This window comes from Pan paniscus, chromosome 2 (assembly GCF_029289425.2).
Source record: "Pan paniscus chromosome 2, NHGRI_mPanPan1-v2.0_pri, whole genome shotgun sequence".
Classification (NCBI taxonomy): domain Eukaryota; kingdom Metazoa; phylum Chordata; class Mammalia; order Primates; family Hominidae; genus Pan; species Pan paniscus.
This window is the reverse complement of record NC_085926.1, coordinates 134,329,619-134,356,970: the sequence shown is the minus strand read 5'-3', so window position 1 is coordinate 134,356,970 and position 27,352 is coordinate 134,329,619. Positions and strand designations below refer to the sequence as shown.

General features: G+C 38.8%; 1 protein-coding gene across 4 annotated transcripts in view; it reads left to right on the top strand.

Annotated features, from left to right (window-relative positions):
• STAG1 (STAG1 cohesin complex component) overlaps positions 1-27,352 on the top strand; it is a 407,390-nt gene that overhangs the window by 316,052 nt on the left and 63,986 nt on the right. For all 4 annotated transcript variants that reach the window (XM_034957447.3, XM_034957449.3, XM_034957448.3 and 1 more), the window contains 5 exons: positions 4,356-4,448; positions 4,543-4,632; positions 4,787-4,990; positions 6,245-6,315; positions 9,413-9,500. In XM_034957447.3, coding sequence (XP_034813338.1) covers positions 4,356-4,448; positions 4,543-4,632; positions 4,787-4,990; positions 6,245-6,315; positions 9,413-9,500 — 546 coding nt within the window. The remainder of the gene's footprint in view (positions 1-4,355; positions 4,449-4,542; positions 4,633-4,786; positions 4,991-6,244; positions 6,316-9,412; positions 9,501-27,352) is intronic.

Below are 27,352 nucleotides of genomic sequence, written 5' to 3'. Positions count from 1 at the left end.
GCTTTAAGAATTTTTTTTTTTTTTCACAATGGTCCTTATACCAGATTCATTTATCTTGAAATGGTGGGCAACTGTAGCTGCAGACATATCAAGCAATTTAATTTTTTTCTTTAAATTTTTTCTTGTAATAACTTTTCTCTGCTTCTTGGGAACACTTCCAGCATCACTAGTAGCACATATGGGTCCCATAATGTTATTCAAGGTTTATGGTATGGCACTAAACATGATAAGTGAGAACCACAAGATCACTTTTGACTATGATACACAATTCACTGGAGAGACCAACTGTTCATGCAAAGATGATTAGTGTCATGGGGCTTTTTTAGTGAATACTTGGCAATACTTGAGCTCACTGCAATAGCAACAGTAGATGTGTACAATATTATTGTAGTAGAATGTGTGCTAAAGTTAATTCTGTACAGTTATGATTAATACTATATCTTTTTTTTCTTTTTCTTTTTCTTTCTTTTTTTTTTTTTTTTTGAGTTGGAGTCTCGCTCTGTTGCCCAGGCAGGAGTGCAGTGGTGTGATCTCGGCTCACTTCAACATCTGCCTCCCGGGTTCAAGCGATTCTCCTGCCTCAGCTTCCTGAGCAGCTGGGATTACATGTGCGTGCCACCACATCCCACTAATTTTTTTTTTTTTTTTTTTTTTTTTTTTAAAGAGACGAGTCTCGCTCTGTCGCCCAGGCTGGAGTGCGGTGGCGCGATCTCGGCTCACTGCAAGCTCCGCCTCCTGGGTTCATGCCATTCTCCTGCCTCAGCCTCCCAAGTAACTGTGACTACAGGTGCCACACCCGGCTAATTTTTGTATTTTTAATAGAGGCAGGGTTTCACCGTGTTAGCCAGGATGGTCTCGATCTCCTGACCTCATGATCCACCCACCTCGGCCTCCCAAAGTGCTGGGATTACAGGCGTGAGCCACCGCGCCCGGCCTGTTTGTTTGTTTTTGAGACGGAGTCTCGCTATTGCCCAGGCTGGAGTGCAGTGGCGCGATCTCGGCTCACTGCAGGCTCCGCCCCCTGGGATTCACGCCATTCTCTTGCCTCAGCCTCCAGAGTAGCTGGGACTACAGGCACCTGCCACCTCACGCGGCTAATTTTTTTTTGTATTTTTAGTAGAGACAGGGTTTCACTGTGTTAGCCAGGATGGTCTCGATCTCCTGACCTCGTGATCTGCCCGCCTCGGCCTCCCAAAGTGCTGGGATTACAGGCATGAGCCACCGCGCCCGGCCACAAGTTTTTTTTTTTAATTGTTGCAAATCTCCAAAAAATTTTCCAATATGTTTATTGAAAAAAATCTGCATATAAATGAACCATGTAGTTCCAAACTATGTTGTTCAAGGGACAAATGTACAAGGATTTCCCCTAAAATGCCATAGAAAAAAAAAAACTGAGGGATAATTAATGAAACAAGAATGACAGTGCTAATGGTTATTGTTCTGCTTTTGAGTGTTTCTGAAATTTTCCTTAATAGTCTTTAAAGTATATGCTATCCCAACTTTGACTAGTGATAAGCCCCTTCATACTAATTTCTTGTCCTTTTCACATATCTTATTTTTTAATTACTTTCTTGCACTTTTCACATATCTTCTTCTTTTATAGATATATATGTATATGTATATATGTTTATATATAGATATATATGTATATGTATATATGTTTATATATATACATATATATAAACATACATACATACATACACACACATGCACGTATTTAAATCATACATTCATATTGGTATTTGACCTAAATTTAGCCTAATAGAGTTTTTACCTCTTTGAATTTATGAGTTTTTTTCCCAAACTTATTTTTTTGAAATAGGTAAAACATTTACATTAGTTAAAAAGTCAAAACCATGTGAAAAGATATAGTCAGAGAAATCTTATTTATATAACTTTCTCTACACCTCATTCTTATTAGTAACCATTTTTATTTGTTTCTGGTTTATTCTTCAGGTGTTTCATTTTGCACAAATAGGTAAAGGCATGTACACATACAGATATATATATTCATATTTCACATTCCACCCACTCACCCCCCAATCTTTTACCAAAGATACTATACTTTATATGCTATTCTGTACCTTTCTTTTTTTAGCAGTGTATCCTGGAAATCAGTCCATGTCTTTATTTGGAGGTCTTCATTTTCTTCTGGCTGTATAGTGTCTATTAGATGGATGCACTACTGAAAGTTCACCTATGCACAGTCTTTTGTACTGTTGCTAGTCTTTTGCTACTAGAAATAATGAATAATCAGCTGGGCACGGTGGCTCATGCCTGTAAACCCAACACTTTGGGAGGCCGGGGCGGGCAGATCACGAGGTCAGGAGATCGAGACCATCCTGGCCAACATGATGAAACCCCGTCTCTACTAAAAATACAAAAATTAGCTGGGTGTGGTGGTGCGTGCCTGTAATCCCAGCTACTCAGAAGGCTGAGGCAGGAGAATCTCTTGAACCAGGGAGTCAGAGGTTGCGGTGAGCCGAGATTGCACCACTGCACTCCAGCCTGGCGACAGAGTGAGACTCCATCAAAAAAGAAATAATGAATAATCTTATGCATATCTCATTACTTGTACCAGGTGTGTTGGTGAGATAGAATTGGTATTGCTAGGTCAAAGGAAAAATATATATACAATTTTGTTAGATATTGGCAAATTCCTTCTTCATAGGTATCATGCCATTTTTGTTATCCCCTCAGAGGTATTTTGAGGACTAGATGAGTTCATGTATGTAGAGTGCCTAACAAAATGACCACTCAGGCTGGGCGCAGTGGCTCACACCTGTAATTCCAGCTTTTTGGGAGGCCAAGGTGGGTGGATCACTTGCGGTCAGGAGTTGGACCAGCCTGGCCAATATGGTGAAAACCCGTCTCTACCAAAAATACAAAACTTAGCCTGACTTAGTGGTACGCACCTGTAGTCCCAGCTACTTGGGAGGCTGAGGCAGGAGAATCGCTCAAACCCAGGAAGCAAAGCGGAGGTTGCAGTGAGCCAATATCGCGCCATTGCACTCCAGCCTGGGTGTCACAACAAGACTTCATCTCAAAAAAAAAAAAAAAAAAAAAAAAAAGAGATCGTTCCATCAAAAATAGCCATTTCCCTAAAATCAGTATCCTTAGATGTTTCATACATTGTCAAATGAATTTCAAGACTTTTCAATGTATTGAATACATTCCTAGACATACATGTAGTTCCCTTAATTGCTTTGTGCAGAGCTAAACACAGTAGTTGGTAGATAATTCAAAAGTGATTATTTTATATGCTTAAAAGATTGAACAACAAGGCCGGGCGTGGTGGATCACTTGAGGTCAGGAGTTTGAGACCAGCCTCGTCAACGTGGTGAAACCCATCTCTACAAAAATACAAAAATTAGCCACGCATGGTAGGACATACCCATAGTCCCAGCTACTCAGGAGGCTGATGCAGGAGAATCACTAGAACCCAGGAGGCAGAGGTTGCAGGGAGCCGAGATCGTGCCACTGCACTCCAGCCTGGGTGACAGAGCAAGACTCTGTCTCAAAAATAAAAATTAAAAAAAAAAAAAAAGACTGAACAAGCAAATAGGCAGTGCTATTACTTCTTGCACATATTCTTAAACATTGAGGTTCACATTTATGAAGTGGCAATTTATATTGGAATGTTTCTGTTCTGTAAAACCATTTGACATTATGATGGCAAATCCCTTCAAGATAATAAAATGCAGAATACTTAGGGGAAATGATTATGTTAAACTGAGCTTACATTTTAATATTTTATTTTTGGAATCACCTGTGGTTTCACAAGTTGGATACAGGCTAAAGTGATGAGCATTAGCAGCTTAAATTTGTTCCATGAGCACAAACTATACTCTTTTTTGTTGATAGCTGTTTAACAGATTTGTGAGTTTAGTTACAAGGAGACTCAAATGTAAATGAATCCAGAGATATTATTAGTGTATGCTTTAAAAATAAGTGAGAATGTATTAGCTTCTGTTGGTATTTAAAAGGCGTTACTTTAAAAAGTGTGTGTATATTTAACATAGGAAGATCACTGTTAACACACTGAGATTAAAACCCTAGAAAAATTGGGTATTGATTGGTTTCAGTATTTTAATAATGGTAACTATGGTTTTATTAATATTATATATTTTTATTTGACATAAACAAATAGTAATTCGCCCAGACTTTAGCTGTTTGATAAGGTAGTAGTGCATGTTATGTAAAAATTTGCATAAACTTTCTTGTGTTTATTTCAGTCATTAAGTTTCTCTTAAAATTTGTGGTTATATTATTTGCCAGTGCTTCATCAATATATGTAACAGTTTGGATTTATAATTTAACACAATACTCTTCTTCTTTTCCGATTTTGTTTCTAGGTGCTAACTGCCAAAGAAAGGAAAACTCAAATTGATGATAGAAACAAATTGACTGAACATTTTATTATTACACTTCCTATGTTACTGTCAAAGGTACAGTTTCATTTACAGTTTTGTTATGTCACTGAGTTTGCTTTCATTGTACTATTAAAGTAGTTACTGTCTTTTTCTTTGCTTCTCCTTCTAGTATTCTGCAGATGCAGAGAAGGTAGCAAACTTGCTACAAATCCCACAGTATTTTGATTTAGAAATCTACAGCACAGGTAGAATGGAAAAGGTAATGATATTATGAAATTGAAATTCAGCTGTTATAGTTTTATTAACTGAATTATTTTCATGTACTCTTATTGACTTGTTATTTGACAGATGCTAATTTTTTATTTTTTATTGTTAACCTTAATATTACAGTTTTTCTTTTTTTGTCTCCTCAGCATCTGGATGCTTTATTAAAACAGATTAAGTTTGTTGTGGAGAAACACGTAGAATCAGATGTTCTAGAAGCCTGCAGTAAAACCTATAGTATCTTATGCAGTGAAGAATATACCATCCAGAACAGAGTTGACATAGCTCGAAGCCAGCTGATTGATGAGTTTGTAGATCGATTCAATCATTCTGTGGAAGACCTATTGCAAGAGGTCTGTTCTAAAGTTAATGTGTACATATAATAATATTGACTGAGAATTACTTAAGATAGCTGAGTGTGTAAATCATTTTCATTTTAAAATGAAATTGAGTAGAATTGTCTGCCCCTTCCAAAACTTAGCAACCTTATTACAATTGTGTATTCTATAAAGATCAGCCTTGGTTATGCCTTATTTTTATTCTAAAAATCTGTCATAAAAACTAGAATTTCTTTTCTCTTTCAAGAATTTTTTTTTTTTTTTTTTTTTTTTTTGAGGCAGAGTCTTGCTTTGTCACCCAGGCTAGAGTGCAGGGGCACGATCTCAGTTCGTTGCTCACCGCAACCTCCGCCTCCCAGGTTCAAGTGATTCTCCTACCTCAGCCTCTTGAGTAGCTGGGATTACAGGCACCTGTCACCACGCTTGGCTTTTTTTTTCATTTTTAGTAGAAATGGGTTTTCACCATATTGACCAGGCTGGTGTTGAACTCCTGATCTCAAGTGATCCGCCCACCTCAACCTCCCAAAGTGCTGGGATTACAGGCATGAGCCACCACATCCGGCAAAAAAATCTCTTTAAAGTCTAATTTTTCCTAACTCATTTTCTATTTCTGGGACCTAATTTACATTTTAATATTGCTGAATTATTGTGATATGCTAATGAATAGAGCGTACAAATTAAGTCTGCTTTTAAGGATGCATGCTTATCAATGGTATGCCCAAGATATCAGCAAACATCTCCAATTGCTTATTTTCTAATTATTTCTGTGACTTCTTCCTCTTTCCCTCTCTCTCATCAATCTATATAAGGCAGTCTGGAATTTCCATAGTTCTCTGTGCTCTGATGACCATGTAACTGATTTATAAAAGACTCTTTCCTACTATTGAAACTTACCAGTTTTTTTCAACCATTATTTATGATTTTCCTTGTGATTTTCAAGCTACAAAAGTGACTGACAATAAATAAAATATTGGAAATCATTGAAAATCTTTCAAGTACATTTTTCACTTAGAAATTTTAAAGGGTTTTATCTATAGTATCAGAAAACTTTTCAAAGTCATGTTTATCACAACATTATTTAAAATGCAGAAATTATTTCTAGGTTATTAGAGTTATGGGTGTTTTTGCCTTTTTGCTTATTTGTGTTATGGATCTACAATGAATATATACTATTAATATAATTTAGAAGAATTTTTATTTAGGCAATAAGTAGTAATATACTATAAGGTGAGTAAAGTTGTAATGATGTGATGTTTCCTTTTTTTATAGGGAGAAGAAGCTGATGATGATGACATTTACAATGTTCTTTCTACATTAAAGCGGTTAACTTCTTTTCACAAGTACGTTATTTTATTTAAAGTAAAGGCAACGAGGTGGCTCATGCCTGTAACCCCAACACTTTGAGAGGCCGAGATGGGCAGATTGCTTGAGGCCATGAATTGGAGACCAGCCTGGCGAAACCCTGTCTGTACAAAAAATACAAAAATTGGGCATGAGAGTGTCCACCTGTGGTCCCAGCTACTCAGGAGGCTGAGGCAGGAGAAGCAGGAGAATCGCTTGAACCCAGGAGGTGGGGGTTGTCGTGAGCCGAGATCGTGCCTCTGCACTCTAGCCTGGGCAACAGGCTGTCTCAAAAAATAAATAAATCAAGTAAATGTAGTAACCCAGGTGTGTAAGCACACAGCTATGGTCCCAGCCACTTGGGAGGTTGAGGAAGGAAGATCACTTGAGCCCAGGAGTTCAAGGCTGCACTTGATCATGACACTGGCCCATGATCGTACCTGTGAATAGCCACTGCACTTCAGCATGGGCAGTATAGTGAGATCTGATCTCAGTAACAACAAAAAGATAAAATAGATTTAGTGAATGACATGTAACAGCCAACATACACTGACTGTTGTGTTTGACATTAATAACAATGGGAATTTTAGGCCTGGTGTGATGACTCACACCTTATAATCCCAGCACTTTGGGAAGCCAAGGGAGGTGGATTGCTTGAGCCCCACGAGTTTGAGACCAGCCTGGGCAATAGGCAGATCCTATCTCAATTAAAACAAAATAGTTGTTTTTTAAAAAATGGGAATTTTAGAGAATATTGAGATATGTTTTTCCTTTATTCAGATTTCTCTAGATGATTATGTTTTGCTATCACTGAATTACTTTTTTTTTTTTTTGACAGAGTCTCACTCTGTTGCCCAGACTGGAATGTAGTGGCCCGATCTCGGCTCACTGCAACTGCCGCCTTCCAGGCTTAAGTGATTCTTATGCCTTAGCCTCTCGAGTAGCTGGGACCACAGGTGTACACCACCTTGCTCAGCTAATTTTTATATTTTTAATAGAGATGGTTTCACCATGTTGGCCAGGCTGGTCTTGAACTCCTGACCTCAAGCAATCCACCGGCACTCGGCCTCCCAAAGTGCTGGGAATACAGACGTGAGTCACTGTGCCTGGCCTATCATTTAATTACTTAAGGTATAAAATTTATTTACTGTAATGATTTAGCTATCACTTAATGTAATGAATATATACTGTAAAAGTTTCAGCCCATGAGTATTTAACAAATTAGGCTTATTTCATCACTAGAGTGCTACAGGTATAATTTTCAAATGATAGCTTTTAGAAATCTTGCTCTTAATAAGTAAGAAATAAGATTTGGGACCAGGCATAGTGGCTTATGCCTGTAATCTCAGCACTTTGGGAGGTTGAGATAGGTGGATCACTTGAGCCCAGGGGTTCAAGACCAGCCTGGCCAAGATGGCAAAACCCCATCTCTGCTAAAAAAAAAAAAAAAAAAAAAAAAAAAAAAAAAAAAAAAAATTAGCCGGGCATGGTGGCACACGCCTGTATCCCCAGCTACTCTTGGGGCTATGGCACGAGAATCGCTTGAACCCAGGAGGCAGAGATTGTAGAGAGCCAAGATTACACCACTGCACCTCAGGGCAACAGAGCAAGACTCTCTCTTTAAAAAAAAAAGGCTGGGTGCGGTGGCTGAAATTTGTGTTGTCAAATTGTAATTTTCACTTGCATTGTAATGAGATATGCCGGTCTTCTCCATGAAGAAAGGACAAAAAGAACTTTGTTGTCCAAAGAGAGTTTGAATATAGCTTTTGCACTAATCAGTACTTCAAAATTCAAAAGCAGTTTCCAAAATCTAAGCCTTTATATACAAGTAAATTTTTTTTAGAATTCCCTAGAAAAGCAAACTTTTATCTTTATAAAAAACTGTCATTTGAAAACAGAAGTTACTAGTGTCAGAATGACTATTTTTAGTAGTAGAGCCCATGAGAATATAAAAATTTACCATTATCACTTTCATAAGTCCTCAGCCCAAGTAAATAGCTATAATGCAGTTTTTGAGCTTTCCCATTTTTCCTTTCCCCTAGTTTTATCTTTATCTCCATTTTGAGAATACAAATCTCTTTTAAAAATACACATGTGGTTATATTTTTAAATTGTAAATGGAGTTCTTTAAAATGTACTTTTAAATAGGCCTGACGCGGTGGCTCACACCTATAATCCCAGCACTTTGGGACACCATGGCGGGTGGATCTCTTGAGCCCAGGAGTTCAAGACCAGCCTGGCCAACATGGTGAAACCCCATGTCTACAAAAATACAAAAATCAGCCAGGGGTCATGGCGCACACTGTAGTCCCAGCTACTCAGGAGGCTGAGGCATGAGAATCTCTTGAACCCGGGAGGCGGAGGTTGCAGTGAGCCAAGATCTTGCCACTTCACTTCAGCCTGGGCGACGGAGCGAGACCCTGTCTTTTAAAAAAAAAAAAATACTATTATATATACAATAAAGGGATTTTATCCATATATGGAATAGAATATGAGCTTAGCTTGACCATGTGGTAGAAATTTTCAATTAAATATGTGAGGTTTTATTTTTGTTGATTTCTTTAATAAATTCATAGAATCATCTCTTTCTCTCCTTTTCCTTTCTACCTTTCTTTCAAATTTGAGCATTTAATGAGTATTTCCTTCATGGATCTTTTTCAATTCTGCAAGGAAATGAAAAAAACCTTTTTTTTTTTTTTTTTTTTTTTTGAGACAGAGTCTCGCTCAGTTACCCAGGCTGGAGTGCAGTGGCGCAATCTTGGCTCACTGCAACCTCCGTGTCCTGGGTTCAAGTGATTCTCCTGCCTCAGCCTCCCGAGTAGCTGAGACTACAGTCATGCGCCACCATGCCCAGCTAATTTTTTTGTGTGTATTTTTAATAGAGACAGGGTTTCACCATGTTGGCCAGGCTGGTCTCGAACTCCTGACCTCAAGTGATTTGCCAGCCGCGGCCTCCCAAAGTGCTGGGATTACAGGCGTGAGCCAGTGTGCCCAGCCGAAATGAAATTATTTTATTCTTCTACTCACCTGAACTGAGCTCAAATTTAAATTTCCTTCCATTCTAGAATAAAACAGATGCATTTTTGTTTATTTCAGTGCACATGATCTCACAAAATGGGATCTCTTTGGTAATTGCTACAGATTATTGAAGACTGGAATTGAACATGGAGCCATGCCAGAACAGGTAGGAGTTTATTGGTATTCCTTCTGTATGACTCTAGAAAGTTGTTTTTCTGAAGTCATATGATTATCAGAAGCCTTTTATAGAAAGTAATTGACGATTCATTAGGGCAGCTGCCTCTTTTGAGAGAATTATTGCTGTAGTAATTAAATGTTATTGATAGGTGTATTATACTGGCTTATGTGTTAAGAGTAGAAAAAACTTTTGCTATAACATATCTTAAAAATTTTACTGTTAAGGTAGACTTTTCTCAATTAGGAGAAATACCATTAATATCTATGGCAGCAATTTTAAAACTCTGGATAATGAAAATTGATGATGGGTATATTCCAGCCGTGTTCTAGGTATTAATCATATTAAGTATGGCTTAGTTTTTATATTAGAACCATAGTTAAATTAACATGGCAGCCTTTAATAGACTTTAGAACTTTGTACACTCGTATATACAAGTTAGAGTTAGAAGGGGCAGAAATTCAACAAACTTTGCCTAATCTGAAAGAGACTTCAGTAGAATAATTACTCTACTTGATTCAGTATGAGAAAGGAAGGAGTTATTTTGTACACTGCAGACATTCATGTAGACCAAAATATCAACTCCGTCATTAAGTGTAGGTAATATTTAGGGGTTATCTCATTCATTTCCATTTGGTAGTATAGAATGCTTAGATGATACCTTATTACTCTAAAGCAGTAAGAATTTCAACAGATAAAATAATAATCTTATATTAAAAATTAATCATGGGCTGGGCACAGTGGTTCACGCCTATAATTCCAGCCTTTTGGGAAGCCAAGGCAGGGTGGATCACCTGAGGTCAGAAGTTCGAGACCAGCCTGGCCAACATGGTGAAACCCCATCTCTACTAAAAATAAAAAAATTAGCCAGATGCAGTGGCAAGCGCCTGTAGTCCCCAGCTACTTGGGAGGCTGAGGCTGGAGAATCGCTTGAACCTGGGAGACGGAGGTTGGAGTGAGCCAAGATGGTGCCACTGTACTTCAGCCTTGGTGACAGAGTGAGACTCTGTCTCAAAAAAAAAAAAAAAAAAAGTTAATTATGAAAACAGTACTTTATTATTGCTGTGATTAATTCATTTAAATTGCCTAACATTAGTCATTTTCTTGGTCCCTACAAATGTCCCTGATTATGTTAGGTGTTTTTATTGTAGTTTGTGAAAAGACACTAAATATTTTACCCTCTCTTTTTTAAAATGTATTGCTGACACCAACTTCCCATCCTGTCTTCATCTCAGACCAGCAACCTAAATAAAATTCACTCATATTTTCAAGCCATGCTTCTAAGTTGAAAGTGAATGAGAGAGTTAAGATATTCTTTTTATCCTTTTCTCCATTTTCTCCAGGGAGAGAATAAGAGTACATCTCTGTTTCATCTACTGTGTCAAAATTTTTAGACTTACTATACCATCATTATTGTGCTAGTACTGACTTGTGACAGCTTCACAGTGTTGTCGTCTTTGTTATTTTGGTTTTCTGTTGCTTATGTTCATTGCATATGTCTTATTTCCTCCATTTTTATTGTTGGATAAAAGAACATACTTATGTGACATTAAAAGTTTTGTGGCTTTAGGGGCTGGGCGCAGTGGCTCACACCTGTAATCCCAGCACTTTGGGAGGCCAAGGTGGGCGGATCACAAGGCCAGGAGTTTGAGACCAACCTGGCCAATATGGCAAAACCCCATCTCTACTAAAAATACAAAAATTAGCCAGGCACGGTGGCGGGCACCTGTAGTCCCAGCTACTCGGGAGGCTGAGGCAGGAGAATCACTGGAACCCAGTAGGCAGAGGTTGCAGTGAGCAGAGATTGCACCACTGCACTCCAGCCTGGGCGATGAGCAAGACTCCATCTCAAAAAAAAAAAAAGTTTTATGGCTTTAACTTTGTTAATTTCTTGAACACATATTTTTAACCATGTGTATGAAGTTTGAGTGCATGACTCAAATATGACTAGATTGTACTCTTGTTCATTTTAGCAGCTCTGAGAAATATCTCTTAAGATACTGTTGAAAATACAGAAATTCTGTATTTAACCACTTCTTTTTTGTTTGTTTGAGACCGAGTCTCGCTCTGTCACCCAGGCTGGAGTGCAGTGGCGTGGTCTCAGCTCACTGTGACCTCCGCTTCCTGGGTTCAAGCGATTCTTCCGCCTCGGCCGCCTGAGTAGCTGCGTCACCACGCTGGGCTAATTTTTGGGTTTTAGTGGAGACAAGGTTTCCCCATGTTGGCCAGGCTGTCTTGAACTCCTGACCTCAAGTGACCTGCTTGCCTTGGCTTCCCAAAGTGTTGGGATTTCAGGCATGAGCCACCGCACCCGGCCCTCAACCACTTCTTAATACAACCATGCAAGCTCACTTTTTAAGGTTCCAACTGTGTACTTACAATAAGAATTCAGAGAAAATACCTTTTGGAGCAGGGATACTGAAGAGCTACCAAAATATTTATTACTGTTGACCCTCAGTTGTGCTTAATGTTTTGAAGATACCTTAAAACTGTCTAGCTGTTTGGGGAGACTATATTAGCTATATGTTTGACTTTTTTTGTCTTGTTTTTTGTTTTTTTTTTAATAATAACCAATTCAACTAGAAGTTCCTAGTTCCTTCCTTCACTGAATTGTTACACAAGCAGACCTCATTTTATTGTGCTTTGCTTTATTGCATGGTTTTTTTCAAATTGAAGGTTTGTGGCAACCCTGCATCAAGCAAGGCTATCAGTGCCATTTTCCCAACAGCATATGCTGACTTAGTGTTTCTGTGTTACATTTTGGTAAATCTTGGTTATTTCAGACTTTTTCATTAGTATTAAATCTGCTATGGTGATTGGTGATCAGTAATCTTTGATGTTCTATTGTAATTGTTTTGGGGCACCATGAACTGTACCCACATAAGATGGTGGACCTAATCCATCAATGTTATGTGTGTTTTGACTGCTCCATTGACAGGCCCTTCCCTGATCCCTTTCCCTCACAGGCCTCCCTATTCCCTCAGACAAAACAATATTGAAATTAGGCCACTTAATAACTCTACAATGTTCCTTAATGTTCAAGTGGAAGAGTCACACTTCTCTCATTTTTCATGACTGTTAACAGAAGTAATTTTTTTACTTTCAAGCCTTAATTATTTCAGAAAAAACATTGCATAAGCCTTGTGGCTGCCATAGAAAGTGACTCTGTTGATGCGTCTGGGCAAGAAAATTGAGAAACTTCTGGGAAGGATTCACCATTCTAGATACCATTAAGAAATTAGTGATTCATGGGAGGAGGTCCAACTATCAACATTAACAGGAGTTTGGAAGAAGTTGATATCAGTGTTCATGGATGACTTTGAGGGGTTAAGACAAGTGGAGGAAGTCACTCAGATGTAGTGGAGATAGCAAGAGAACTAGAATTAGAAGTGGAGCCTGAAAATGTGCCTGAGTTGCTGCTATCTCCTGCTCAAACTTGAAGAGATGAGGAGTTGCTTCTTACGGATGAGCAATGAAAGAGATGGTATTTAGTCCTAGTGAAGATGCTGTGAACATTGTTAAAATGACAATGAAGGATTTAGGATATTACATAAACTTAGTTGATAAAGCAGTGACAAGGGTGGGAGAGGGTTGTCTCCAGTTTTGAAAGAAGGTCTGTGGAGAAAATGTTGTCAAACAGCATCACATGCTACAGAGAAATCTTTTATGAAAGGAAGAATCAATTGATGCAGCAAACTTCACTGTCATCTTGAGAAATTGCCATAGTCACCCCAACCTTCAACAACGACCCTGTTAAGTCAGCAGCCATCAACATTTCAAGCAAGACCCTCCACCACTGAAAAAATTATGACTCACTGAAGAGTCAGGTGATCATTAGCATTTTCTAGCAATAAAGTATTATATTTTTTAGTTAAGCTATGTACATTGTTTTTTCAGACATAATGCTATTGCACACTTTTATATGCACTGCGAAACCAAAGGTTTTGTGACTTGCTTTATTACAATATTTGCTTTTTTGTGATGGTCTGGGAGTAAACTTGCGCTATATCCAGGGTACACCTATGTATTTGTATATTTTTTCTCCTCCTAGTGATTTATCTTTTATCATATCAGTACTGTTTTAACCATAGTAGTTTTAGAATATGTGGAAGACTGACCAGGCATGGTGGCACACACCTGTAATCCAAGCATTTTGGGAGACTGAGGCAGGCAGATCACATAAGGCCAGAAGTTCGAGACCAGCCTGGCCAATATGGCAAAATGCTGCCTCTACTAAAAATACAAAATTAGCCAGGCATGGTGGCACATGTCTGTAATTTCAACTACTTGGGAGGCTGAGTCAGGAGAATCGCTTGAACCTGGGAGGCAGAGGTTGCGGTGAGCCAAGATCACGCCATTGCACTCCAGCCTGGGCAACAAGAGCAAAACTCCATCTCAAAAAAAAATAATAATAATAATATGTGGCAGACCAAAAAGAAATTACGTATTCTAATAATTTTTTAAAATAAATTTTTAAAAAATCACATTATAGAAATGTTACAGAAAATTCACCTAATCCATTTTCAATATTTTCCCAGATTTCTGCACTTAGACACTATCTATATGTATATATAATATATATCGTATACGATATATATTGTATACGATATATAATATACGATATATATTATATATAGTATACATTATATAAATTATATATAATATATAATGTGTGTGTTACATATGTTAATATGCATATATAAAATATATATTAGGCCAGGCAAGGTGGCTCACACTTGCAATCCCAGCACTTTGGTAGACCGAGGTGGGTAGATCACTTGAGGTCAGGAGTTCGAGACCAGCCTGGCCTACATGGCAAAACCCTGTCTGTACTAAAAATACAAAAAAGTAGCCAGGTGTGGTGGCACGTCCCTGTAATCCCAGCTACTTAGGGGGCTGAGGCACTCGAATCACTTGAACCCAGGAACAGGAGGTTGCAGTGAGCCGAGATTTGCGCCACTGCACTCCAGCCTGGGTGACAGAACAAGATTCGGTCTCAAAAAGAAAAAAGAAAAAATTGTCACAACCACCCCAACCTTTAACAATTTTTTTTCAGCCTAGGACCAATGCAGAATAATGCATTGCATTTAGTTGTTACATTTGTTTTTGTCTCCTTTAACCTGGAATTGTTTCTGAGCCTTTTTGTTTCATGACATTTTGAAGAGTATAGACTAGTTATTTTACAGAATGTTCTTACTTGAGTTTTGCCTGATCTGCATGTTTAAATTTTAGTTTCACATTCTTGGCAGGACTACTACATAAATGATATTTTGTCCTCAATGCATCACATCAGGAGGCACGTGATGTCAGTTTGTTCATTATTCATATTATTAACTCTGATCACTGACTAAAGTGAGGTCTGCAAAGTTTCTCCTGTGTAGTTAGCAGTGTCCTTTTTAATTACTGAAGTGAGCTGTAGACGTATTCTTTAAAACTATGTAATAATCCTGTTTCTTATCAGACTCTGACATAATAGTTTTAGTACCGATTTATGATCTTTGCCTCAGTTATTACTGTGAGGGTCACAGAGTAGTGACTAAAATGATGATTTTCTAACTCTGTCGTTTATTTTGTATTTCTTAGTTGGCACTCTACTGTAAGGAAGAACTTTCCTTTCTCCATTTATTCATTCATTCACTCACTTTTTACAATTCTGAATTCCTTTTAAAAAAAATTGGTATCACTGTAGACTCATGGATACCTATTTTATTTCTGTTTTATTTGACAAGTTGTAAATCAGTACTCTTTTTTTATTTTGGTTCTCAAATTGTAGCAGATTTGGCCAGTGGGAGTTCTTTCAATCCAGTTCCTATGTACGTTAGATTTTGTTTGTTTGTTTGTTTGTTTGTTTTTTAGACGAAGTCTCATTCTGTCACCCAGGCCAATATGGCAAAATGCTCTCTCTACTAAAAATACAAAATTAGCCGGGCGTGGTGGTCCATGCCTGTAATCCCAACTACTCAGGAGGCTTTTGTGATCTTGGCTCACTGCAACCTCCGCCTCCCGGGTTCAAGCAATTCTCTGCCTCAGCCTCCCAAGTAGCTGGGATTACAGGCGCCCACCACCACGCCCAGCTAATTTTTGTATTGGTAGATATGGGATTTCACCATCTTGGACAGACTGGTCTTGAACTCCTGACCTTGTGATCCACCCGCCTTGGCCTCCCAAAGTGCTGGGATTACAGATGTGAGCCACCACACCTGACCTTTATTATTATTATTTTTTAAGCATCTCCATCCTTTCTGACACACGAATATGTTTCAGGGTCTGCTTATGCCCTTTTCTGTGCTAATGAATTATTTTTAATCTATGAAAAGTACTAAAAGTGATTGCAGTTGTGTAACAACAATAATCATTAGCTTGTGAAAAGCACACATTTCAGAATTTATTGTAATATCTCTTATACCCACTTTTGTAGAATAAAGTCAAGGTATATTTAAATTCTATTCTGTTTTGTGACTTTGTTCCTATTTTCTGTTGGTATAGTTTTAAATTTAAATATCATCCCAGATAACCTCTAAGAAAAATAATTTTTTATTTTATTTTTTATTTTTTTCATGAAACCATTTGAAAGATGAAATATTTTCTGGAAAAATAAAATATTAATTTTCTGCTTTATAGTTTGTACAACCCTCAGTAGATTCTAAAAATGGAAAACCAATCGATCATTTACAGGTGTTTTTGTAAATAGTATTTGCCATAGAACAAAATTGTGCGACTACACCCATAAAAATGAAGTATAATCATGTATCACTAACTTTGGGCCTCTCAAGTCATCAGGATAGAAAACTTTTATTTTGCTCTTATATACAAGGTACTATTTTAAGCTCCCCGCTTGTCTGCCCAAGCTGGAGTGCAGTGATGCAATCTCAGCTCACTGCAACCTCCACCTCCTGGGTTCAAACAATTCTCATGCTTCAGCCTCCCAGGTAGCTGGGATGACAGGCATATGCCACCGTGCCCAGCTAATTTTTGTATTTTCAAGAGATTCTCATGCCTCAGCCTCCCAAATAGCTGGGATGACAGGCATGTGCCACCGTCCCCAGCTAATTTTTGTGTTTTTAGTAGAGATGAAATTTCACTATGTTGACCAGGCTGGTCTCAAGCTCCTGACCTCAAGTGATCCACCCACCTTGGCCTCCCAAAGTGCTGAGATTACAGGAGGGAGCCACCAGGCTGGTGGATTTTAAGTCTTTTACATTTAAGTCTTTTTAAGTCTTTACATTTGTTTCATTTTAAGTCTTTACATATGTTTCATTATTTTCATTTTGTTGATGATGAAACCAGAGATACTAAATAACTAGCCTTAGGTCACATAGCAATGGCGCACCCACTCAAATCCAAGTTTTTTAATTTTTTTCATTGTCTCTTCCCATTTTCTTCTACTAATGTGTTGTTTGTGGTAGCTTGCACTACTCTTCCACTTTACCCTTGCCTTCTGATGTTGGTCTTAGGGCAAACTTTTTATTTTCAAACAGAGTCTTGCTCTGTTGCCCAGGCTGGAGTGTAGTGGTGTGATCTCAGCTCACTGCAGGCAACCTCCACTTCCCGGGTTCAGGCAATTCTCCTGCCTCAGCCTCCCAAGTAGCTGGGATTACAGGAGCCCGCCACCACACCGAGATAATTTTTGTATTTTTAGTAGAGACAGGATTTCACCATGTTGGCCAGGCTGGTCTTGAACTCCTGACCTCAGGTGATCTGCCTGCCTTGGCCTCCCAGAGTTCTGGGATTCCAGGCATGAGCCACCATGCCCAGCCAGCAAACTCTTATTTTTTGTATTTATCTTTTTTTTTTTTTTTAGACAAGGACTTTCCCTGTTGCACAGATTGGAGGGCAGTGGCACAATCACAGTTCACTGCATCCTCTACCTCCCAGGCCCTCAGCCTCCCAAGGAGCTGGGACCACAGGCTTGCACCACCACACCGCAGCTAATTTTTTAAAAGAAATATTTCATAGAGATGGGGTCTCGCTATGTTGCCCAGGCTGGTCTGGAATCCTGGGCTCAAATGGGATCCTCCCACCACTGCCAACCAAAATACTGGCATTACAGACATAAGCCACAACACCCAGCTGAATTTATCTTTTTTCAGATATCTTTTTAGGTTGTTTTAATGGTAGTTAATGGGGAGAGATTAGATGCTAGTATTTAATACATCATCATGAACTAGACATGAACACATTCTTCAGACTGAATGTAATGTAGGGGGCGAGTTTCAATGTAGTCACATTTTGGCTGGGCACAGTGACTCACAGCTGTAATCCTGTCATTTTGAGAGGCAAAGGCAGGTGGATGACTTCAGGCCAGGAGTTTGAGACCAGCCTGGGCAACATGGCAAAACCCCATCTATACTAAAAATACAAAAATTAGCTGAGCATAGTGGCGTGCTCCTGTAATCCCAGCTACTCGGGAGGCTAAGATGGGAGGATCGCTTGTACCTGGGAGGCAGAGGTTGCAGTGAGCCGAAATCACGCCACTGCACTCCAGCCTGGATGAGACTGTCTCAAAGAAAAAAAAAAATAGTCACATTTGAACCAATAGTGGTTATTGGTTTTTGGATAGATTGTGACTTATTATTTATTTACTTTTATTTTAATTTGTTTTTTGGAGACGGAGTCTTGTGCTGTCACCCAGGCTGGAGAGTAGTGGTGCGATCTTGGCTCACTGCAACCTCCGCCTCCCAGGTTCAACCAATTCTCCTGCCTCTGCCTCCCGAGTAGCTGGGACTACAGTGCCCGCCACCACGGCAAGCCAATTTTTATATTTTTAATAGAAACAGGGTTTCACCATGTTGGCCAGGCTGGTCTCAAACTCCTGATCTCTGTGATCCACCCACCTCGGCCTCCCAAAGTGCTGGGATTACAGGTGGAGGCACCGCACCTGGCTTGTGACTTACTATTTATGTTATTTATATTGATAGAGTCATGCTATTCTTAGAAGACTACACACTTATTTCCATGACTGAGCTTAGAAATTATTTTAGTTACATACTTCTGATTATTCCTTGATCATACTATATCAAAACCTTTTAGTATTCTTCTATCCATTTTTTATCTGTCTAGACTTCTAAGTCAAAAAGACATGAATCTAGGTTAATGCCTCCCTTTTCTTCATCAGCACACACACTGTACATCCTACTTGCTGTCTACCTTGTCATTATTTACCAAAAATGCATTTGAGTGCCAAGTCCTGAGGATATAATGGTGTGCTACAAGCAATCCTTAATCTCATGAGACTCTTGATTGTTTTTTATAAATTCTACCTTCTGAATATCTTCTTGCCGTACTCTTTTAGCCCCACTACCATATCTTTAGTTTAATCCCTTATGGGTTGGTGCAAAAGTAATTGTGGTTTTTGCGGTTACTTTTAATGGCAAAAAAAAAACACAGTAACTTTTGTACCAACCTAATACTTTCTTTTGTGGATCACATCAGAACCTTTCTGTTTTAGTAACTTCAGTTTCACCCTCTCTCCATTCTAGGTTCTGTTACAGTAACTCTTAACTATGTGTACCCATGAGAAACTCTGATAATGTTTTTTAAAAAATACCTGACTACTCTCAAATACTGTTGTATGTGTAGATTACTTGCCAATCTCTATCAAAATTGAAAGTGGACATACCTTTCTCTGAGGATTTGTGGTTCCAGGAATTTAGATTATGAATATACACTTGGATGTGTGTACAGAGGCATAGATGCAAATATGTTCATTGTAGCATTTATGAATATTTAAAATTTAAAACATTCTACATGTTCATCTACAGAGAACCAGTTAAATACAGAAGGATAAAGGATGATGAGAAGATTTATATATACGTACATTTAGTTGAAATATATTTTTGGATGTTTCATAAGAAACTATGAACAGTGGCTTTCTCAGTGGAAAACTAGAGGAAGAAAGTTAATTTGAATTGTACACCAGTTATACTGTTAGATATTTTACCATGCACATCTAATGCTTTTCTTTTTTTTTTTTTTTTTTTTGGAGACAGAGTCTTGCTCTGTCGCCCAGGCTGGAGTGCAGTGGCGTGATCTCGGCTTACTGCAACCTCCACCTCCTAGGTTCAAGTGATTCCACTGCCTCAGCCTCCTGTCTAATGCTTTTTAAATTAAAATACAGTCCGGTCACAGTGACTCATGCTTGTAATCCCAACACTTTGGGAGGCTGAGGTGGGCAGATCACCTGAGGTCAGGAGTTAGAGACCAGCTTGTCCAACATGATGAAACTCTGTCTCTACTAAAAATACAAAAATTAGCTCGGCATGGTGGCATACACCTGTAATCCCAGCTACTTGAGAGGCTGAGGCATGAGAATGACTTGAACCTGGGAGGCAGAGGTTGCAGTGAGCCAAGATCGCACCATTGTACTCCAGTCTGGGTCACAGAGTGAGACTGTCTCAAGAAAATAAACAATTATTTAGCAATGAACGATTGAAAAATGAAATATTATCAAATGTATTATTTACAGTAGTGCCAAAAACATGAAATACTTAGGTATAAATCTAACAAAGTATGTGCAAGATCTGTATGCTGAAAAGTATAAAACATTAATGAAAGAGGCTGGGCGCAGTGGCTTACGCCTATAATCCCAGCACTTCGGGAGGCTGAGGCAGGTGATCACCTGAGGTCAAGAGTTCGAGACCAGCCTGGCCAGTATGGCAAAATGCTGTATTTACTAAAAATACAAAATTAACCAGGCATGGTGGCACATGCCTGTAATCCCAGCTACTCAGGAGGCTGAGGCAGGAGAATCGCTTGAACCCCAGAGGCCGAGGTTGCAGTGAGCTGAGATTGCGCAACTGCACTCCAGCCTGGGCAACAAGAGCAAAACTCTGTCTCAAAAAAAAAAGAGATTGCAAAAAGAGAATATAATCTCTACACCACACTGTTAATATGTGATTTTTCTTTTTACACTTCCTTGTTTCCAATATTTGGAATTTATATGTAAGCTTGACAATAAAATTTCAGAGTCTTGAATTGCCAAGGATTAATGTGCATTAGCCTGCTTCGTAATCCATTCTTTGGGAAATCTTTTAATTCTTTAATCACGGAAGTTAACCTTTTACTGCTTGAATTTTTTACTTGAGTTTTTCACGCTTCTAATGATATTTTTTATTTTTTTAACTTATGATATAGCATCCTGCTAATAATACAGTACATTGATTGGATAATCAGTCCCCTATTTCCTAGAATTTATTCATCTTTTCTCTTTACTCAGTCGTTTGCTACTTTATATCACTGAGGATTTGCATCAGTGTTTTATGTATTTCTTAATATTTCCTTAAAAATGTTACAGTGAATTTTACTCTGCCGTATTATTTTGAATTATTATACAACAAAAATGACTAATTTTTTATTTATGTACAGTCTTATGAATTTTAATGTGTTTAGATTTTTGTAGTCATCACCATAATCAAGATACATAACAGTTTCATCATCCCAGAAGACTTCTTCATGCTATCCTTTTATAGTCATACGCTCACCCCAACTGAAGCTCCTGGACATCAGTGATTTGTTTTTCATTACTATAGTTTCATCTTTCTAAGATTTCCAAATAAATGAAATCATACAGCATGTAACCGTTGAGAGCATGTCTTTCACTGAGCATAATGTCTTCCTGAAAGTAATGTTTTTGACATTAATTCAAGTTGTGTGAGTCAAAGTTGGTTCCTTTTTACTGCTGAGTAATATTCCACTGTGTGGATACTTCAGTTTGCTTTATCCATCCGGCTACTGAAGGACATTGAGTTGTGTCCAGCATTTGGCTATCACAATTAAGTCTGTCATGAACATTTGTATGCAAATTTTTGTCTGAATTCATAAGTACTCATTTCTATTAAGTAAATGCCCCAGAGTAAAATTGCTAGGTTTTATGGCAATTATATATTTAACTTTATTAGAAACTGTCAAACCATTTTCCAGAGTGGCTGTACCATTTTGCATTCCTGCTAACAATGTATGAGCTTCAGTTATTGTGTATCGTCATTGGTACTTGATAATTTTTACTTTAGCCATCCTTCTAAGTATATAGTGGTATCTCATCATGCTTTTAACATTTTTCCTTTTTTTTTTTTTTTGAGATAGAGTCTCATTCTGTCACCCAGGCTGGAGTGCAGTGGCACAATCTGGGATTACAGACACCTGCCACCACACCCAGCTAATTTTTTGTATTTTTAATAGAAACGGGGTTCACCACATTGCCCAGGCTGGTCTTGAACTTGTGGGCTCAAGCTATCCACCCACCTGGGCCTCCCAAAGTGCTGGGATTACAGGCATGAACCACCACACCTGGCCTAACATATTTTTCCTAATACTAAAGATGTTGAGGCTGGACGCGGTGTCCCATGTCTATAATCCCAGCACTTTGAGAGGTCGATACAGGCAGATCGTTTGAGCCCAGGAGTTTGAGACCAGCCTGGCCAACATGGTGAAACCCTGTCTCTACTAAAAATATAAAAATTAGCTGGGCATGGTAGCACACATCTGTAATCCTAGCTACTCGGAAAGCCGATGCACAAGAATTCATTGAACCTGGGAGACGGAGGTTGCAGTGAGCCGAGATCATGCCACTGCACTCCAGCCTGGGCAACAGAGTGAGACTTCGTCTGAAAAAAAAAAAAAAAAAAAAAAGAGGTTTTTTCATGTGTTTTATTTATTTGCCAGCCTTATATCCTCTTTGGGAAAGCCATATTGATTATTTATTTGCATCTAAATGCTCATTTTTTGAAGAGGATGTTAATTGTCGCTCATATTAACCCAGTCTAAAAATGATAGACCAATATTGGCTATCAGACACAATTAAGTTTAGTTCACTCTTTTATCATGCACATGTCCACTAAAAAGTTTGAGCCTCCTTCTATTTAAGGTCTCTTGCCAACAGAAAAATAGAAGAGCCCAGATTTTCCACTGTCATTACATGGATTTTTAGGATTTTAAACATGTCCTATAGGTGTGGATAATATGCATGTATACACACACACACATATGCATAATTATTTTCCTTACTATTATTCTCTAGTCTTAATTCAGACTTTGTTTTCCATGTAAACTCAGTTTTCTAAGCTTAAACATTCCAGAAGCTTTACATTAATTAGAAAATTAATCTTCAAGATGTGCGATATCTGTCATTAGCCACAAGCTGAATGATTCTCACTGATTCATCCAGCTAGTCAGAGATAAAAAGGTATAGTTCTTTTAAAGAACTATTAAGGAAAGGGACTAATAACAATTTTATTTTGATTAAAGTAGTGCTGGCTGCTATAATCAATTAATTTCAAAATCTGAGTGGCTTAACACATAGAAATTTATTTCTCACACCCATAACCGTAAAGTATCATTAGGGGGAGTAGGGTGTTAATTGCTCTCCCCAGTCATTCAGGGACCGAAGTTTTCATGGGGTATTGGTGTCCTGGCAGACAGGAGAAGATAAAAAGATAGAAAAGGCACTCCTACTTGTTAATTTGCCTAGAAATGTGCAATACACATTAGCGTTTCCTCCTAGGAACACCATTTCCTCATGGAAACAGGAGGGCAGAGAAGGTGGGTTGGAAGAAATTATTAGTCATCAGACTAATAATGACTTGCTGTCATTTGATGATCCTCTCCAGGCTCAGAGCAATGTTAATCAAAGGCAGAAAGAGTATGGTACTCAAGGTTGCAACAGTGGCTTTTGCCTTTTTCAATTTTTTGTTCCTTGTTTCTTGTTTCATTTGTCCTCCAGAAAGACGAAGTTACTGAACAATGATTTCTGGACAAGTTAGGATAACATTGCTGGTGTGGAGGACAAAATATCAAAATGGCTAAGAGTGAAGCTTGATAGGAGAAGTTCTAAATGGTGTCTGATAAGCTATATTGTTACAGAATTATGTCTGCGAGAAAGCAGAATGTTTCCAAGTCAATAAGAGCAAGCTTTTTATTTTAAGGTAATGCAGTGGAGTCCCTTTAAAAGTAAACTTAAAAGGAATACCAATGTGTGAAACAGATTAGAATGGAAATTCTATATTTGAAACAGGTAATGGGATGACCAAGTGTCTCTGTTCCCTCATAACCCCTGACAAGAAACTTCTTTAAAACTATGAAACAGCCTGAAATATTTATAGTGTAGAATAATAGAAAAGTAGAAGGAAAGGAAGTGATATTTATAATGAGTAGGACAATGACATAACCAAAATAAAGCAATTCTTCAACATTACTCTTTTCCAGCTTAATTTCCCATTGATTACTATTAATTTATATATCACTCTTCTAGTAATTTAACAGATAGGGTTGTTTCAAATTCAAATCTTGTATTTTCCATTCAGACCTCATTATTATTGTACTTAATATTATAATTTAGAATTTACCTTAAGGTATCTCAGGACCATTGAACATCTTCTAGTGTATTAGGGTGATTTTTTTAGCACTAATGTTTATAACTTGACAATGTTCCAGTAGTCTATTTTCTGCATTCTGACATGAGTCAATCATTTAATTATGTTTAATAAAATCTTGACATCATTAATTTTGCACCAAAGGCAGTGCACCACTTATTCCTCTAATTCTTTTTTTCTTCCCTTTTCCTTTTTCTTTTTTTTTTCTTTTCTTTTCTTTTCTTTTTTTTTTTTTTTTTAAGACAGTCTCACTCTGTCGCCCAGGCTGGAGTGCATTGGTGTGATCTTGACTCATAAAACCTCTGCCTCCCAGGTTCAAGTCATTCTCCTGCCTCAGCCTCCTTAGTAACCAGAAATACAGGCATGTGCCACCATGCTTAGCTAATTTTTGTATTTTTAGTAGAGACAGGGTTTTGCCATGTTGGCCAGGCTGGTCTAGAACTCCTGACCTCAGGTGATCCACTCACCTTGGCCTCCCAAAGTGCTGGGATTACAGGCGTGAGCCACTGCACCCAGGACCAGGTCATTCCTCATACCTCCAATTCTTAAGAGTTATTGTCAGTCTCAAGTAGGCACATTGGAAGTATCTTTTGCTTGAGTGATCTGAAACCTGAAAATTTATTATTTTTTTTTCTTTTTTAGACAGAGTCTCACTCTGTCACCCACGCTGGGGTACAGTGGCATGATCTCGACTCACTGCAACCTTCGCCTCCTGGGTTAAAGTGATTCTCATATCTCAGCCTCCAAGTAGCTGAGACAGGCATGTGCCACCACGCCCGGTAATTTTTTATATTTTTAGTAGAGACGGGGTTTCACCATCTTGGCCAGGCTGGTCTCGAACTCCTGACTTCAGGTGATCCACCCGCCTCGGCCTCCCAAAATGCTGAGATTACGGATGTGAACCACTGTGCCTGGTCTGAAACCTGAAAATTTTAAAGTAAAATCAGCTAGGCCGGGCACGGTGGCTGACATCTGTAATCCTAACACTGTGGGAGGCTGAGGTGGGCAGATCATGAGCTCAGGAGTTCGAGACCAGCCTGGCCAACATAATGAAACCCCATCTCTACTGAAAATACAAAGATTAGCCGGGTGTGGTGGCACGCACCTGTAGTCCCAGCTACTCAGGTGGCTGAGGCGGGAGAATCACTTGAACCCGTGAGGAGGAGGTTGCAGTGAGCCAAGACCACACCATTGCACTCCAGCCTGGGTGACAGAGTGAGACTCTGTCCCCCAAAAAAAAATTTAATTTAATTTAAAAAATAAAATCAGCTCTAACTCTCAACTAGTTCCTGCAGCATTCTACTTATTGATTTTCCTTTTAACTTACTATCTACATATGTTTGCCTTTATGGTTTGTAGTTTATCAAGTGGGGAAGATAATAGTGACACAAGATACATTTACTGATTAAATAATGGAATATTGGGTGGGCGCGGTGGCTCACACCTGTAATCCCAGCACTTTGGGAGGTCGAGGCGGGTGGATCACCTGAGGTCAGGAGTTAGAGACCAGCCTGACCAACATGGTGAACCCTGTCTCTACCAAAAATACAAAAATTAGCCAGGCGTGGTGGCACGTGCCTGTAATTCCAGCTGCTCAGGAGGCTGAGGCAGGAGAACTGCTTAACCCACCACTGCACTCTAGCCTGGGCGACAGAGCAAGACTTGATCTCAAAAAATTAAAGTAAAATAAAATAAAGGAATATCAATATTAGGTATGCTTTATTGCGAAAAGATACATCGTTTATTCAAAAAATGTAGTAAACATTTTGTGTACAAAAATGCAGTAAAAGATCTATCCAAGGCCCGGGAGACAGTGCAATACTCCATCTCAAAAAAAAAACTGAAAAGGTGCTCATCCTCATTGTATTTAGAGAAATGTAAATTAAAACCACTACCCATATGTAATAGAATTTCCAAACTTAAGCAATCTGATATCAAGTGTTGGTAGAAATGTGAAGACCCAGCAACTGTCAATGACTAGTAGATACAAACACTTTGAATAACAGTTTCAGAATATCTAATAACATTGTACATACACATACTGTATGATCCAGAAGTCCTATTATTAGAGCATCAGGAATAGGATTTTGTCTCTATTTTCCAGAGAGACAAATATCAGAATTAAGGAAAGTAAAATTGATTAAGGATTACAACGTAAAAGAGAACTCCAATTTGGATAGGTTTTTTACCACATTTTTGTTTGAATACTTGATGTATCTTACTGCAATAAAACATACCTAATAATATTGATATTCTCAAAATGTGGCCTGGGAACCCATGGGCGGTTTCCAGGAGAGGTCCATGAAGTCAAAACTATTTTTACAATAAGATCAAGATGTTATTTCCTTTTTACACTCTCATTCTCTTGCAAGTGTACAGGTGGAGTATTGGTGTCATAGCAAGGAATATTCATGTTATCTACAGAGATTATTAAACTATACCTTCTTTTCCCAAACTACTTTGTGAGACTGGATTTTTTTCATATATTTCAATGAAAACAATATATTGTAACAATGCAAAGCAGATAGAAAAATTCAGTTGTTTTCTATTAAGACAGACATTAAAGAGATTTGCAAAAATGTAAAACAGTGCTACTCTTAATAAATATTCTTTCCTTTAGAAAATTTATTTTGAGGCCAGGCGCGGTGGCTCACACCTGTAATCCCAACCCTTTGGGAGGCTGAGGCGGGCGGATCACGAGGTCAACAGTTCAAGACCAGTGTGGCCAACATGGTGAAGCCCTGTCTCTACTAAAATACAAAAGTTAGCCAGGCGTGGTGGCAGGCGCCTGTAATCCCAGCTACTTGGGAAACTGAGCCAGGAGAATCACTTGAACCCGGGAGGCGGAGGTTGCAGTGAGCCGAGATGGTGCCATTGCAGTCCCGCCTGGACAACAAAGCGAGACTTCGTCTCAAAAAAAAAAAAAAAGAAAGAAAGAAAATTTATGTTGCGGCCGGGCGTGGTGGCTCACACCTATGGTCCTAGCACTTTGGGAGGCAGAGGTGGGCAGATTGCCTGATCTCAGAAGTTCGAGACCAGCCTGGGCAACATGGCAAAACCCCGTCTCTACTAAAATACAAAAAAATTAGTCAGGCATGCGCCTGTAGTCCCAGCTACTCAGGAGGCTGAGGTAGGAGAATTGTTTGAACCCAGTAGGTGGAGTTTGCAGTGAGCCGAGATCACGCCACTGCACTGCAGCCTGGGCAACAGAGCAAGACTCTGTCTCAAAAAAAAAAGAAAATTTATTGATAATTGGTTACCGTGGCTCAGACCTGTAATCCTAGCAGTATGGGACACCAAGGCAGGTGGATTGCTTGAGTCCAGGAGTTTGAGACCAGCCTGTGCATCATGGCGAAACCCCGCCTCTACTCAAAATACAAAAATTAACCAGATGTGGTGGTGCATACCTGTAGTCCCAGCTATTTGGGAGGCTGAGGTGAGAGGACCACCTGAGCCAGGGAGGCTGAGGCCGCAGTG